The 11,255-nt window shown below is 37.0% G+C and overlaps 1 protein-coding gene across 1 annotated transcript; it reads right to left on the reverse strand.

Moving 5' to 3' along the window:
* Positions 1 to 9,468: 9,468 nt before the first annotated feature.
* LOC113755900 lies at positions 9,469 to 10,987 on the reverse strand. The gene is made up of 4 exons (XM_027299763.1): positions 10,775 to 10,987; positions 10,356 to 10,436; positions 9,669 to 9,737; positions 9,469 to 9,540 (listed from the first exon to the last, which is right to left on the reverse strand). The coding sequence occupies exons 1-4, from the start codon at positions 10,985 to 10,987 to the stop codon at positions 9,469 to 9,471; spliced, it is 435 nt and encodes a 144-aa protein (XP_027155564.1).
* Positions 10,988 to 11,255: the final 268 nt, after the last annotated feature.

The following is an 11,255-nucleotide window of genomic DNA, read 5'->3' on the forward strand; positions in this document are numbered from 1 at the left end:
AGTCAGGGCCTTGATACAAGTCTCAAGGACTTGAGGTTCAACAGGAATAATCTTCTGCAGCAATTCCGAAATGCTTTCCACGACATCCTTGGGCGGTCCGAAACCCTTCTTAAACTGGCACTTATAAGAGAGGCGTGCTGCATTGATAGCCACAGCTTCAGTGTGAACCAACAAAGGTCCCAATTCTGTGTTTTCAACACCATACAGTTTGATAAAACGGATGAAGTTTTTCATGAACGCCAGCTTCTCTTCAAGGGCTTTAATTAGTCCAACTTCATGTGCCGGCCGAATCCATGACCAATAATTCACTAGATTCTCCAAAAGAGAATCCATGAATTCCATGAGGTCATCTTTTCGAACGACCGAATTACTGGACTGCCGTGACGAGGAACCCAAGAAAAAGACATACCATTCGCAAATTTCTTGTTCGAAGGATTCAATAATGTCTTTTTCTAAATCATGGACCGCATCCCAAGGCTGATCACAGGATTGGATCTCCTTTGCCCACTTGGGAATGGCATCTCCAATCCGAACTGCCAGAGCTTCTAGGCTTGCATTATGATTATCTGCCTGGTTCTTTTTGTTGTCAAATGGTAATTGCACATCATCGTTGCTGTATTTTCTCGCACACAGAAGAAATGTTCTCAGATATCTTAGCATGCGTTTCAGGTACTCCTGCTGCCCATCTGGAAATTCTGGACAATCGTTCTCCAGCGCTTGCAGATCATCCAATATGGAAGAAATACAAGTGACACTAGTGGAGGCCATCTAATAAAAGGAAGATTAACAAGGGAACCAGAAGGTATCGATCTCAATTTTAGAGATGAAGCAGTTCTCAAATATGAAAGGAGATAAGAAAGATCTGCAAAACCTCAAAAACAAGTGCTCTCTTCTACAAGAGTTTTAGTGGCGTAATGCACCACAGCTGGCAGCATGTTCTTTTAGTACCCCTGTGGCAGGTCAGCACATACGTGATACTATATTATTTGGAATGATTAACTAATACTTAATAATATTAAACTAACATTTGAATAATATTTATGATGACCAGATTATTTGAATAATAGTAAAATAACACTTGAAATATTATGTGAAATAATTATTGTGGCAATTCTGGTGATATAATATATATAAGATAAAAAATATTTGTTGAAAAGATAAAAAGTTAATTGAGAATTGTAATTGTGATAAAAACAAAATAATATTTGTGAAAAAATTTGCTATCAAGCACAATAGAAGTTTTAATGCTTTGTATAAACTATTACAATTCAATTTCTAGTATGATGTTCTCTAACAAATAGAAGTTTTAATGGTTTGAACTCTATTGATTGCCATGTTTATTGCATATTTGCCTTGCCATCAAACACCGGCTTTTCGGCCGCCTTTACGGACTTGCCCGGACACTCGCACTCCGTCGACAAAAGAAAAAAAAAAAAAAAAATCAAACACCGGCTTTTCACATTGAAATTGGTAAGCACCACAATCTCCAATTTCACTCCTATGTTTTTAGATTAAGTTTGTCAATACCTATAAGTTTCATTTTTATAATTTCAGTTGGTGACCCTTTTATGATAACTAGAAGGAAGTAGGGTACCCCTGTTTAAGATTAGATTAGATTACCTTGGAATTAATTATTAGTATTTATTCTGATAATTTTGGTGGTTGTTAATTGTAATTCTGTTGAATGGAAATCCATATGTAGTGATAAATATTATTATGGGTTACTTGTAATTATATTTTGAAAAATACACGATTCAGCATTCCTGCGGCTGTCTAACCAATCAAAAAGGGCTCCGTTTAATCATTAATATTTTGAAACGTTTGGGGCCGATTACAATTCGGTCAATTGCAAAAAAACTTTCTGTCAGCTCAATTCAAATTTTCACACAGCTCATGCACTGGAAAACAGAGGAATCACACATCTCAATCGAAATTAAAATTATTTCACGTGGCAACCAGTAATGGTCCTAAAGTTGTTGGGCACTACCAAAATAATTGCAAAGAAACGTCATGAAAGTACTCAAAAGGGGTCCAGTGCCACTCTCATCTTCTTTATTTTTCCAAAGCACATTTATGTGGGTTCGATTTGGATCACCTCCATGCAACAACAGAGCCTTGGACAGCAGCAGCGACCTGCCCAATGAAAAAGGTACAAATGTGACTGTTAAAAAATACACATAAAGCAAGAAGTCTTTAACGTATCATCTATCGTTTCCGAAAAAAAAAGAAAAGAAAAAGTCTTTAACGTGATTTTTTTTGTAATGGTATAGTACAACTCCTTTTTCTTTTGATTTATAAGCGGTATTTTTGGGTGCCTGTTTCACAACAAAGAATAGTTAATTACTGGATATAAACATTGAAAGAACTCTTTGCATTTTGCCTGGAGAACTGGGATTACGTGCTTTCATACGCTGGCAAGTGTAAAAACCATATTTGTACTGCCCGGAACATTTCCCTGAAAAATAAATAATATTTGTTGCACTCATGAGATTAGATTTGGGTCTCCTGTTTTCATGGCTAGGGAAGCTACTCTAATAAGATCGGACTCGGGGCAGGGACGGTTGCAGGTGCAACCGTCCCTGCCAATTTTAGCTCATTTCAACTGCGCGTAACATTGGTTCAACTGCGCGTAACTTTTTTTTCACAGGATGTATTTTCACAACAGATAGTGGTGGGCCCCACACTTGGCGCGGATTTCGAGTTACATGGTGTTATTTCAGCCGCACAAAATTTTGAGGGCCAATTTTCAGCCGCACAAATTTTTAACCGTGCAGGGACGGTCATACTGATGACCGTCCCTGCCCTTCCCTCGCCTGCCCCAAATCCATAAGATCGGATACGGGGCAGGAGCGGTCGTCAGGCCGACCGCTCCTGAACGGTCCTCTCACAATGGTAGACGAAAGGACCACAACGAGCCACGTCGAATAGTTTTGGGAAGCGGCAAAAACGACAGTGTTTCAATTAGTAATGGGAAAAAGAAAATGAAGCTACTAACGGAGCCCGTCATGAAGCGTCAGCTCCAGTCAACAAAATCCCGCGCAAACAAAGCGTCAAACACAAATGCATCGTCAAACACAAAAGTCTTTTGGTTTCCCTCCACACTGACTATTGCCAAATTTCAGTCACACAGAACACTAGAAAACGGAAGCAAAAAGAGAAAATAAGAAAGTGGCTGGAGGCAGAACAAGCAAGTGGCTACAGGCAAGAAAGTGGCTGGGGCAAACTAGGGAAAGGGGAAAGTAGGGAAAAATACATTTGTGATGAAGGAGCAATCCAACATGCAGAGTTGTCACGGTTTGAAATCTGGAAGGGCTTGGTAAAAGTGAATCAAAATTGTAAAGTGGAACGTTGGGGCATCTGGAGAAGAGAAAAAGTAGGAAACACCCAGGTAACAAAACAACAATGTTATGACATCACTTTCGAAACTTAACAAGGTGGTGCAGCGATGTGAGTTGTTGTTAACGTCATAAATGAATAGGTTAATTGATCTTTAATGATTTTGATAGAACAGAATGTTTATTGGTACTAAATAGTATAAGGTATGTAATTTGGTGGCCAACACTGAGGAGAACAGGTGCAGAAAACTTAGTACGCCAAGTGTTTGCAAAATCGTGTGAATGGAATGTGGAATTGCTTGGGTAATAATATAACATTTGTACTAGTTATTGCTTTGAACTTATTGCAGATTTTGTTGGCTAGCAATGGTTGTGGGCGGATTATAGTTTGTTTGTTTGTGGTTTGTACATGTTATTGATGGTGACATACAAAGCGAAAAAAAGTGTTACAAAAATAGTTTCCTTAAGTATATATCAGAGTGTTGTATAAGGAGACATTTGATATGAATAAATAGTGACGCAGAGTAAAATTGTTAAGCTGCGTGAATGCATATAACATTGAGATTGATAGATGCATTGTGGGCAAAAAGGTTACAAGTTATTTTAACCAGGCATGTTGGACAGCAGGTTGGATAACTGTTACATGCAGTGATTCTGAAGTTACAATAGCAGAATTGTTGTGTAAAATTGCATGAACATATTGTGAACTTTCTAGCTATTGTTTGTTAGTTAACTCATATTTGTATAATCACAGGATAAAGAGAAGAAGTCGATTGTTGATAGGTAGGGCAGCCGACGACAAGCTGAACAAGGTACGAAAAATGATTTATATAGTGTTCAGTTTGACATACTGAGTGTGGAAAAAAGATTACAAGTTTTGCTCCGCTAGTGTGACTGAACATGAAGTTGGATAAGTGTAACACGCAGTGACTTAGCAATTACAATATAAGAACTACTCTGTAAAATAGTATATTACATAATTGTTTAATTGGTAACTCACAATTGATACATAACTCATATGTGTACAGTAGAACAAGAAATAGAAGAAGAAGTCGATTGTGTAAAAAATGATAAATGAGTGAGAGTAGATCATAAGTGGAATTTGCACCGTAGAATAATTAACTCACTGTTAATTTTGGCAAACATAGTGTGGAAGGAAAGTTACAAGTTTTTAAAAGTATTGTTATTGAGATTTGAGAGTGATGTATTATATATGTTATTACTTTGTAATGCATTCAGAATAATCTGGGAAGCATAATAGAACTGAAGTGCAGTTGTATAACTCTTAGTTCAGATGGCAGGAAAAAGATCGAGAACTTCAAGTGGCCAAGGTGGTAGAGATGAACCAGTAAGAGAGTTTGGTGGCAAAGAGCCCGAGGCTTCATCTAAATCACTTAATATGTAAGTGGCTAATGTTTGTGTCTCACAATTTGTATAGCACTCAAAAAGTGAAGTTGGTGATAATTTATCGGCATATTGCAGTGGGAAGAAGGCAGGGAAAAGAAGGAAAAAAATGGCCACAAACACAGCTGAAGATGAGCAAATGGAGGTAGCAGGAACAAGTGAGATTGCGGAACCACTTCCACGTTTGAATCCATGGATGAAATTCAGGTCGGATTGTAGGTAATAGAAAATAGCAATCATTATTTAACAGCAGTATTAAATTTGTTTCACTGGACTTTGTGGGCAGGAAAGAGTATCAATGTAAGGTTTTGGCGAAAGAAGTGAAGGTGACAGAGGTATGCATATCCATTATAATAAAGAAAGCAAGCAATCTACTATTTAGAAAGAAGTATATGGAATATAAGTGAGGACACAAGAAGTAGATGAGTTTAACGTGGGTGATATTACAATGCAGTATAATAATATTGCCCGAGCAGCATACAATGAGTTGAGTAAGGAAGACATGATGAAACGAAAAGAGGAGTACCTGAAAGAGAAAAAAGCATATGAGAAAGAAATGGCACGTCAGGGAAAAGCAGGGAAAAGCAGCATGCGATCTGGTCGAATCATTGTATACAGAGGAAAAAAATAAGGACCAGAAGGTGGCAATGTACCGGGATACCGATTGCAAAGAAGGATCTGAATATGAATCTGCAGAAGAAGGACATGATGGTGAAGAAAATGAGAAAGATGATAATGAAGATGCGGGTGCCAAAGATCATAATGAAAACCTTCAGGCTAGCGATGGTGAAGGAGGTGGTAGAGCAACAGATGATGCTATGAATGTGAGTGAACAGAGTGAGGGAGAGGACCACAGAAATGGTAAAGGTACAGTGACAAATAACAATGAGTAAACGGATGAAGGTCATTGCCCATCTTCGAGCACTGTGACACCAATGAGGACAGTCACGGGTGTTGAAAGTAGACGTCCAGCTGAAGTAAACAATGATTTCTTAGAGATGAACAAGAAGCTGCATGCGAACATAGAAGATCAACAACAACAGGAGCTGCATAATAGTCACAGCCGTGAATGTGGTGAAGATAATTGTCTAGAGGAACAACCGTCAAATCCCAGTCAGCATGAAAATCCTGCATTTGATGCAAACACTCCGAGAAGGCTACGTTCATATGGTCGAAATCGACAAGGTTGGTTAAATATTTTTGTCTATATTTTCATGGTTAATAAATAAATGTATGATACAGAATAGTTTTAGAGAGTATTTTGAGAATTTACTTGCATATATTAGATATATAATCTAATGAACAGTTACAAAGTGTTCATTGGTTATTACAAATACGTTGACCTCAAGTTACATGCACAACACCCATTTTTACAGTCTCCAGTTATAACACAAGCTCTGAAATCCTTAGTCCTTGTCTTCGATTGTGTCAGGGAAGGAAGTTGAGCAAAGGCCTACTCGAGCAATGAAGAAGAGCACGATGTTAAGGTCGACCGAGTATATCCTGCCGGCACATGTGACAGTTAACTTATATGAGAAAAGGGTTGCTGCCTACGCATGGGACCCAAACAAGAATCCCAAGTAAGTTTCTCACCAAGGCTTTAGTCCGATATCAGCATTTTCTATCATTTTATTAAGCTGTACAGAGTTGCTTATTGTACCAACTAATTATTGTAAGATTTTGTGTAATGCAATGGTAGGGACATATTGGTTCAAATGTTCCAGTTTTCCCTAACACGCGTTGATTTGAAGACACTTGGCAATGGCATGCATGTTTCGAATCGGGTTAGGAATTTAAATTTGATGGCCATGATTAGCTTACTTTTCCAAGTTGCCTTGTGACCAATGATACAGTACCTCTATATTATTTATTTGCTAATATTTAATTGAAAAAAATCGATTGAGGATCAGGTCATTGACATGTTGGCCCGCCTGCTAAATTGGGGTGGGAAAGGTGTCGCAAAGAATAAGATGGAACGTTACATCGTTGAACCCATAGCAGTTGTGAGTTTTTAAATTACTCTTGCCATGTATCGGCCAATTTATTTTTTAACCCAAGATTTGAAGTTTGCTTCGACGTGAACATAAATGGATCAGTAATGGAACTGAAATCCCCAACCCTGTGTGTCACCTTGATGCTCGCAGGAAGGCATTTTGAAAATGCCAAAATTGGAATCACTTTCAAATATCAGCCTATCTGCCAAGCTAACGAAGTTGTTCATATATGTATATACATGTATTGTTTTTCATTCTTGAGAGCAAGTGGCTCATTTATGGATTGGTAATGTTGTGATGTAACTACAGGCTGAGTTAAATGAGCTGTATAACATTGCTGTTAATAACCAATGAAGGATATTAAAGATTGCAGAAATATTGTATTCTCATTCGAGAGCAAAAGCTTCCACTTCTGGGCCTGAAGCATTGGACAAAGGAAAAAAATCTATACATGAGAACTATACAATGTACACGAGTCCTGATACCGAAGAAGAGCTAGAATTTCAATCTGCTGAAAAAGGGGGCAACGATAAAGATGATGATGCTGATGAAATTGATGAGAAATGGTTTGAAGAAGATGAGCATAATGCAGCGCAGTATGAAGAAAACGATGCAATTACGAGGACAAATATTGAAACCAGAGAACTTCCAGAGCTGAATGAAGATGTAATGGACATGGAGAATCCAATTTATACCTCATCAGTTGTGCCTGATAACATCAGTCAGGGATTGCAACAAGGGGCCACCATGACAACAACTGAGCAAGGAAGCAACAGTGTGTTTGAAGAGTGTTACAAAATAGTTATTGGAAAGTTACAGTATGTTTGAAGAGTATTACAAAATAGTTTTTGTAGTGTTACAGTGTTTAAAAATTAATACAGAACTGTTATTTTTACTATTAGTTACAGTGTGTTTGAAGAGTGTTACAAAATAGTTATTGGTAAGTTACAGTGTATTTGAAAACTGTTATAAAATAGTTAATAGAATGTTAAAGTGTGTTCGAAAATTAATACAGTGGTGCTTGAAGACTATTAATTACAGTGTGTTTGAAAACTGTTACAAATTGATTTACAATTTGTTACACAACAATAGATATGAAATCATATGAAATACATGTTCTTCGCATTTTAGGAGGCCTTGACATTGAGATAAAGCACAAGTCTACACATGCAACAAAGAAGAGCACCATTATGCAATCAGTCAAGTAAATTCTACCAGCACATGTGACAGTAAGCTTGTATGATAAAAATGTAACTGCATTCGAGATTGTAACATCGGAGCCTTGTAACATAATCACCTTGCTACATCCAAATATTATGTTTATTGAACTTAACAAGATTGTATGGTCCATGCGCTGTATTTGAGTAAACAGATTCCATTCCTGTGATGTACTAGTTGGTCTCATATATGTTGGGGTCTGATATTTTACCATATTAGAGGGTATTGCGGACTATAAAAGAACCCCCTTGCAGGTGTATATCCCTTAAACAGACAAGACTCCAGTTTGTTCGTCCCCCTTTCATTTTCGTCCGTATTATTATTCAATTTCACACTTCAAATTTCTCTTCATATTAAAGTGGCAATGGATCTGTGTACTCGATTCATTTTTTGCTATCTTCAACCTCCCTACAACAAGGATTACAGTCTCATCAATACAGTGTTCAGTTTTAAACCAAGTCTTGGGAGCCAATTAAACGTATCCAGGTTTGCTTAATGTTCGGGAAGATCTCGCTATTTTAATGAGATGTTCGAGAAGGCCTCGCTACATGTAATGTTGTAGGGTTCAAAATGATCATCTCTATATTAAGTGTCTAAGAAATTTAATGTGTCGAGAGAAGGAATTATTGTTGGTGCCAAGAGCAATTGCACAAACAAGAGAAGAGGAAAGGTTCATCGGACGTTAAATAACTGTAGTATCACTAGTTGTAATATCGGGAAATATCATTAGTTGTAAAATCACTAGTTTTAACTAGAGAAGACGAAAAACTGCCGATTGCCAATTCATTGTTGTAATGAATTGTAACATACACGTAACTCGTTGTAACTCAATCTGTACATCTCGTTATGACTATTTGTTGCATTTTAAATATTAGTTACCCCACTTTCAAATTAGTTGTCCCAATGAAATATCATGTTCTTTTGCGAAACTGTTACTTGGCATGTGGTCGTGTGGAACCAATCCGAGACGCCAATTGTAACTTCATTTCCGTACTAAAGGAGTAATACCTATTGAAGTGCCTGTAATACTATCTGTAATACTCATCATTAACACAATTATAAGCCACATATCTAAGTTTTAACATAGACGAACATGACAAGGTGCCTGTACAAGCACATCAATAAGTTGTAACAGTTTATTAACTTCTTGTAACGTACATATGCAGCATTCCCTGGTAGGGACGACATGGCTGCATTTAGTAAATGTTCGTCCACGAACACCACAAATCTGGTTCTAGACACCTTCATGTCTGAAAAATCTGGTGCTAGACACTGCAAATCTGGTGCTAGACACCTAATGTTTGAAGTAATTTTAGAATTACAATCAACAAGCATAATTCATTGAGAGATTGTACATTAAAACAAGCTTACAATACGGAACCGATCGAAATTGAGCAATATCTTTTCTGGACAAGTACGAACATCAGTAAATGAGGTGAACTTGGGGACGGAGAGCAACAAACTCAATTGTTTGGAATAACCAATTGTTTTGTATTCATAAAAATTGTAGGTACACATCATTCATCAACCTGCAACTGAGGGGAGTTGATGTCAATAGTTAGTCGCAATCCCAAGGTGCTATTTCTTTCCTGAAATACGTAACGATGATAAATCAGTCAATACAGTTAATGATACATACGGTTAATGATATACGCTGTCGAAATATCCAATTAACAAGACACCATATATATATGGGGTAATGATAAAAGCTTGTCACCTGGGGTGATGGTGAAAATACATTATATGCATCCTTATTACAGTGTGTTGAAATTGTTGCACGCTCCGCCTACGTTGTACAATATAATTATTCAATTATCAACAACTCATTAGCAATGCCTATATTGCTCAGTTCCAAAGCTAAATTGGACTAGACACTATAAAAAATGATATTTTAAACCATTAAAATATCTCTGACGGAGTTATGTTTGAAAAATATAAAAAATTTGGGGTGCATCCATTCTGTAGGGACACTGCCATGAGGCCCCTGATTAGCCAATCGGTAGACTTTCGGATAATACAAAATAATATGTCATTAAAGCATTATATGTTAACTACAAAATATGCATGCTTCGATAGTGTTCGGGTGCCCACCATTACAATTAAAGAAAAAGTAACTCTACGATACGAAAAAAGGACCTTATTTTATCTACTAAATGTATGCATACCGTTAGACTTTTCTCGATTTCGGGAGCAACAGTGTTTGGAGGGCCATTCACTGACTAACTCATTGAATGCATCTACGAATTTTGTATGGGTCAAATAATTATATAAAACAGACAAAAAGAGTATATCATGAGGGATGTCAGCCGTAACAAAATCATCACACAATGTAACATCATCATAACTAATTGTGCTGTAAGAAACATCCAAATAAAAGTTAAAGCCATGTTTATTTTATACTAACCGAAACTGAGTCAATTGATGAACGGCATCCTATAAACATGTGTTCATCAAATGAAATCGATGTCGGCTCCGATTCTGAGACCTGTATTATTGACACGACAATAATGTTATTTTATAGTGAATGGTACTTATGGATTGTAGATAGGGAATTACGATAACATTGTTGTAGCATAGATGTTTACCATAATAGTTATTGGATCCTTACCGTAGTCTGTGTAGTTCTTGACAATCTAGATTTTCTTTTTAATCTGTCAAATTTATCGACCCAACTTCGCATCACTTTACTTCTCTTCCCACTGGTACATTTTTTAAATCCTCTTGCGATTACTGCCTCTCCCATTTCATTCACAAATTGAATCTTATCACGTTCCTCCACATTCAGATCATTTTCGTCGGCGCTCGTGTCCTCTTTGGCATCACATCACCTTCGTACTTGCACTTCACACTTTCCTTGTAGCAACTATATCTCCTAGACGTGGTCACGCCATCTTTATCTTTATTCAGATAGTTTTTGCGTATACTAAAATCCATTTTAAAGGCATATTTGTTGTAAAACTTGTACGTATCCTCTTCACTGTTAAACTCCATTCCCAACTCAGGGATCCTATCTTCTGTCAATTTGCTGCAATTCATTATTTCTGGTCCTACCAATTATGCATCAAACACCATAATTTGTAACACTTCATGAATTGTATGTACATAAACGACAAGATAAATGTATATTACCATTCATAATGTATTATGAATCACACATTACTCGTATACCAAATCCTATTATTACACTTATCAATACGATTAATGAATCACATCACCTTACTTTTATTCTAATACAACGGCATTATTTATGTACTAATAGAACTCCATGTACACTAAGTTATATAGACTGTAACGTATTGGTCAC

The sequence above is a fragment of the Coffea eugenioides genome, unplaced genomic scaffold (assembly GCF_003713205.1).
Source record: "Coffea eugenioides isolate CCC68of unplaced genomic scaffold, Ceug_1.0 ScVebR1_1831;HRSCAF=2757, whole genome shotgun sequence".
NCBI lineage: Eukaryota > Viridiplantae > Streptophyta > Magnoliopsida > Gentianales > Rubiaceae > Coffea > Coffea eugenioides.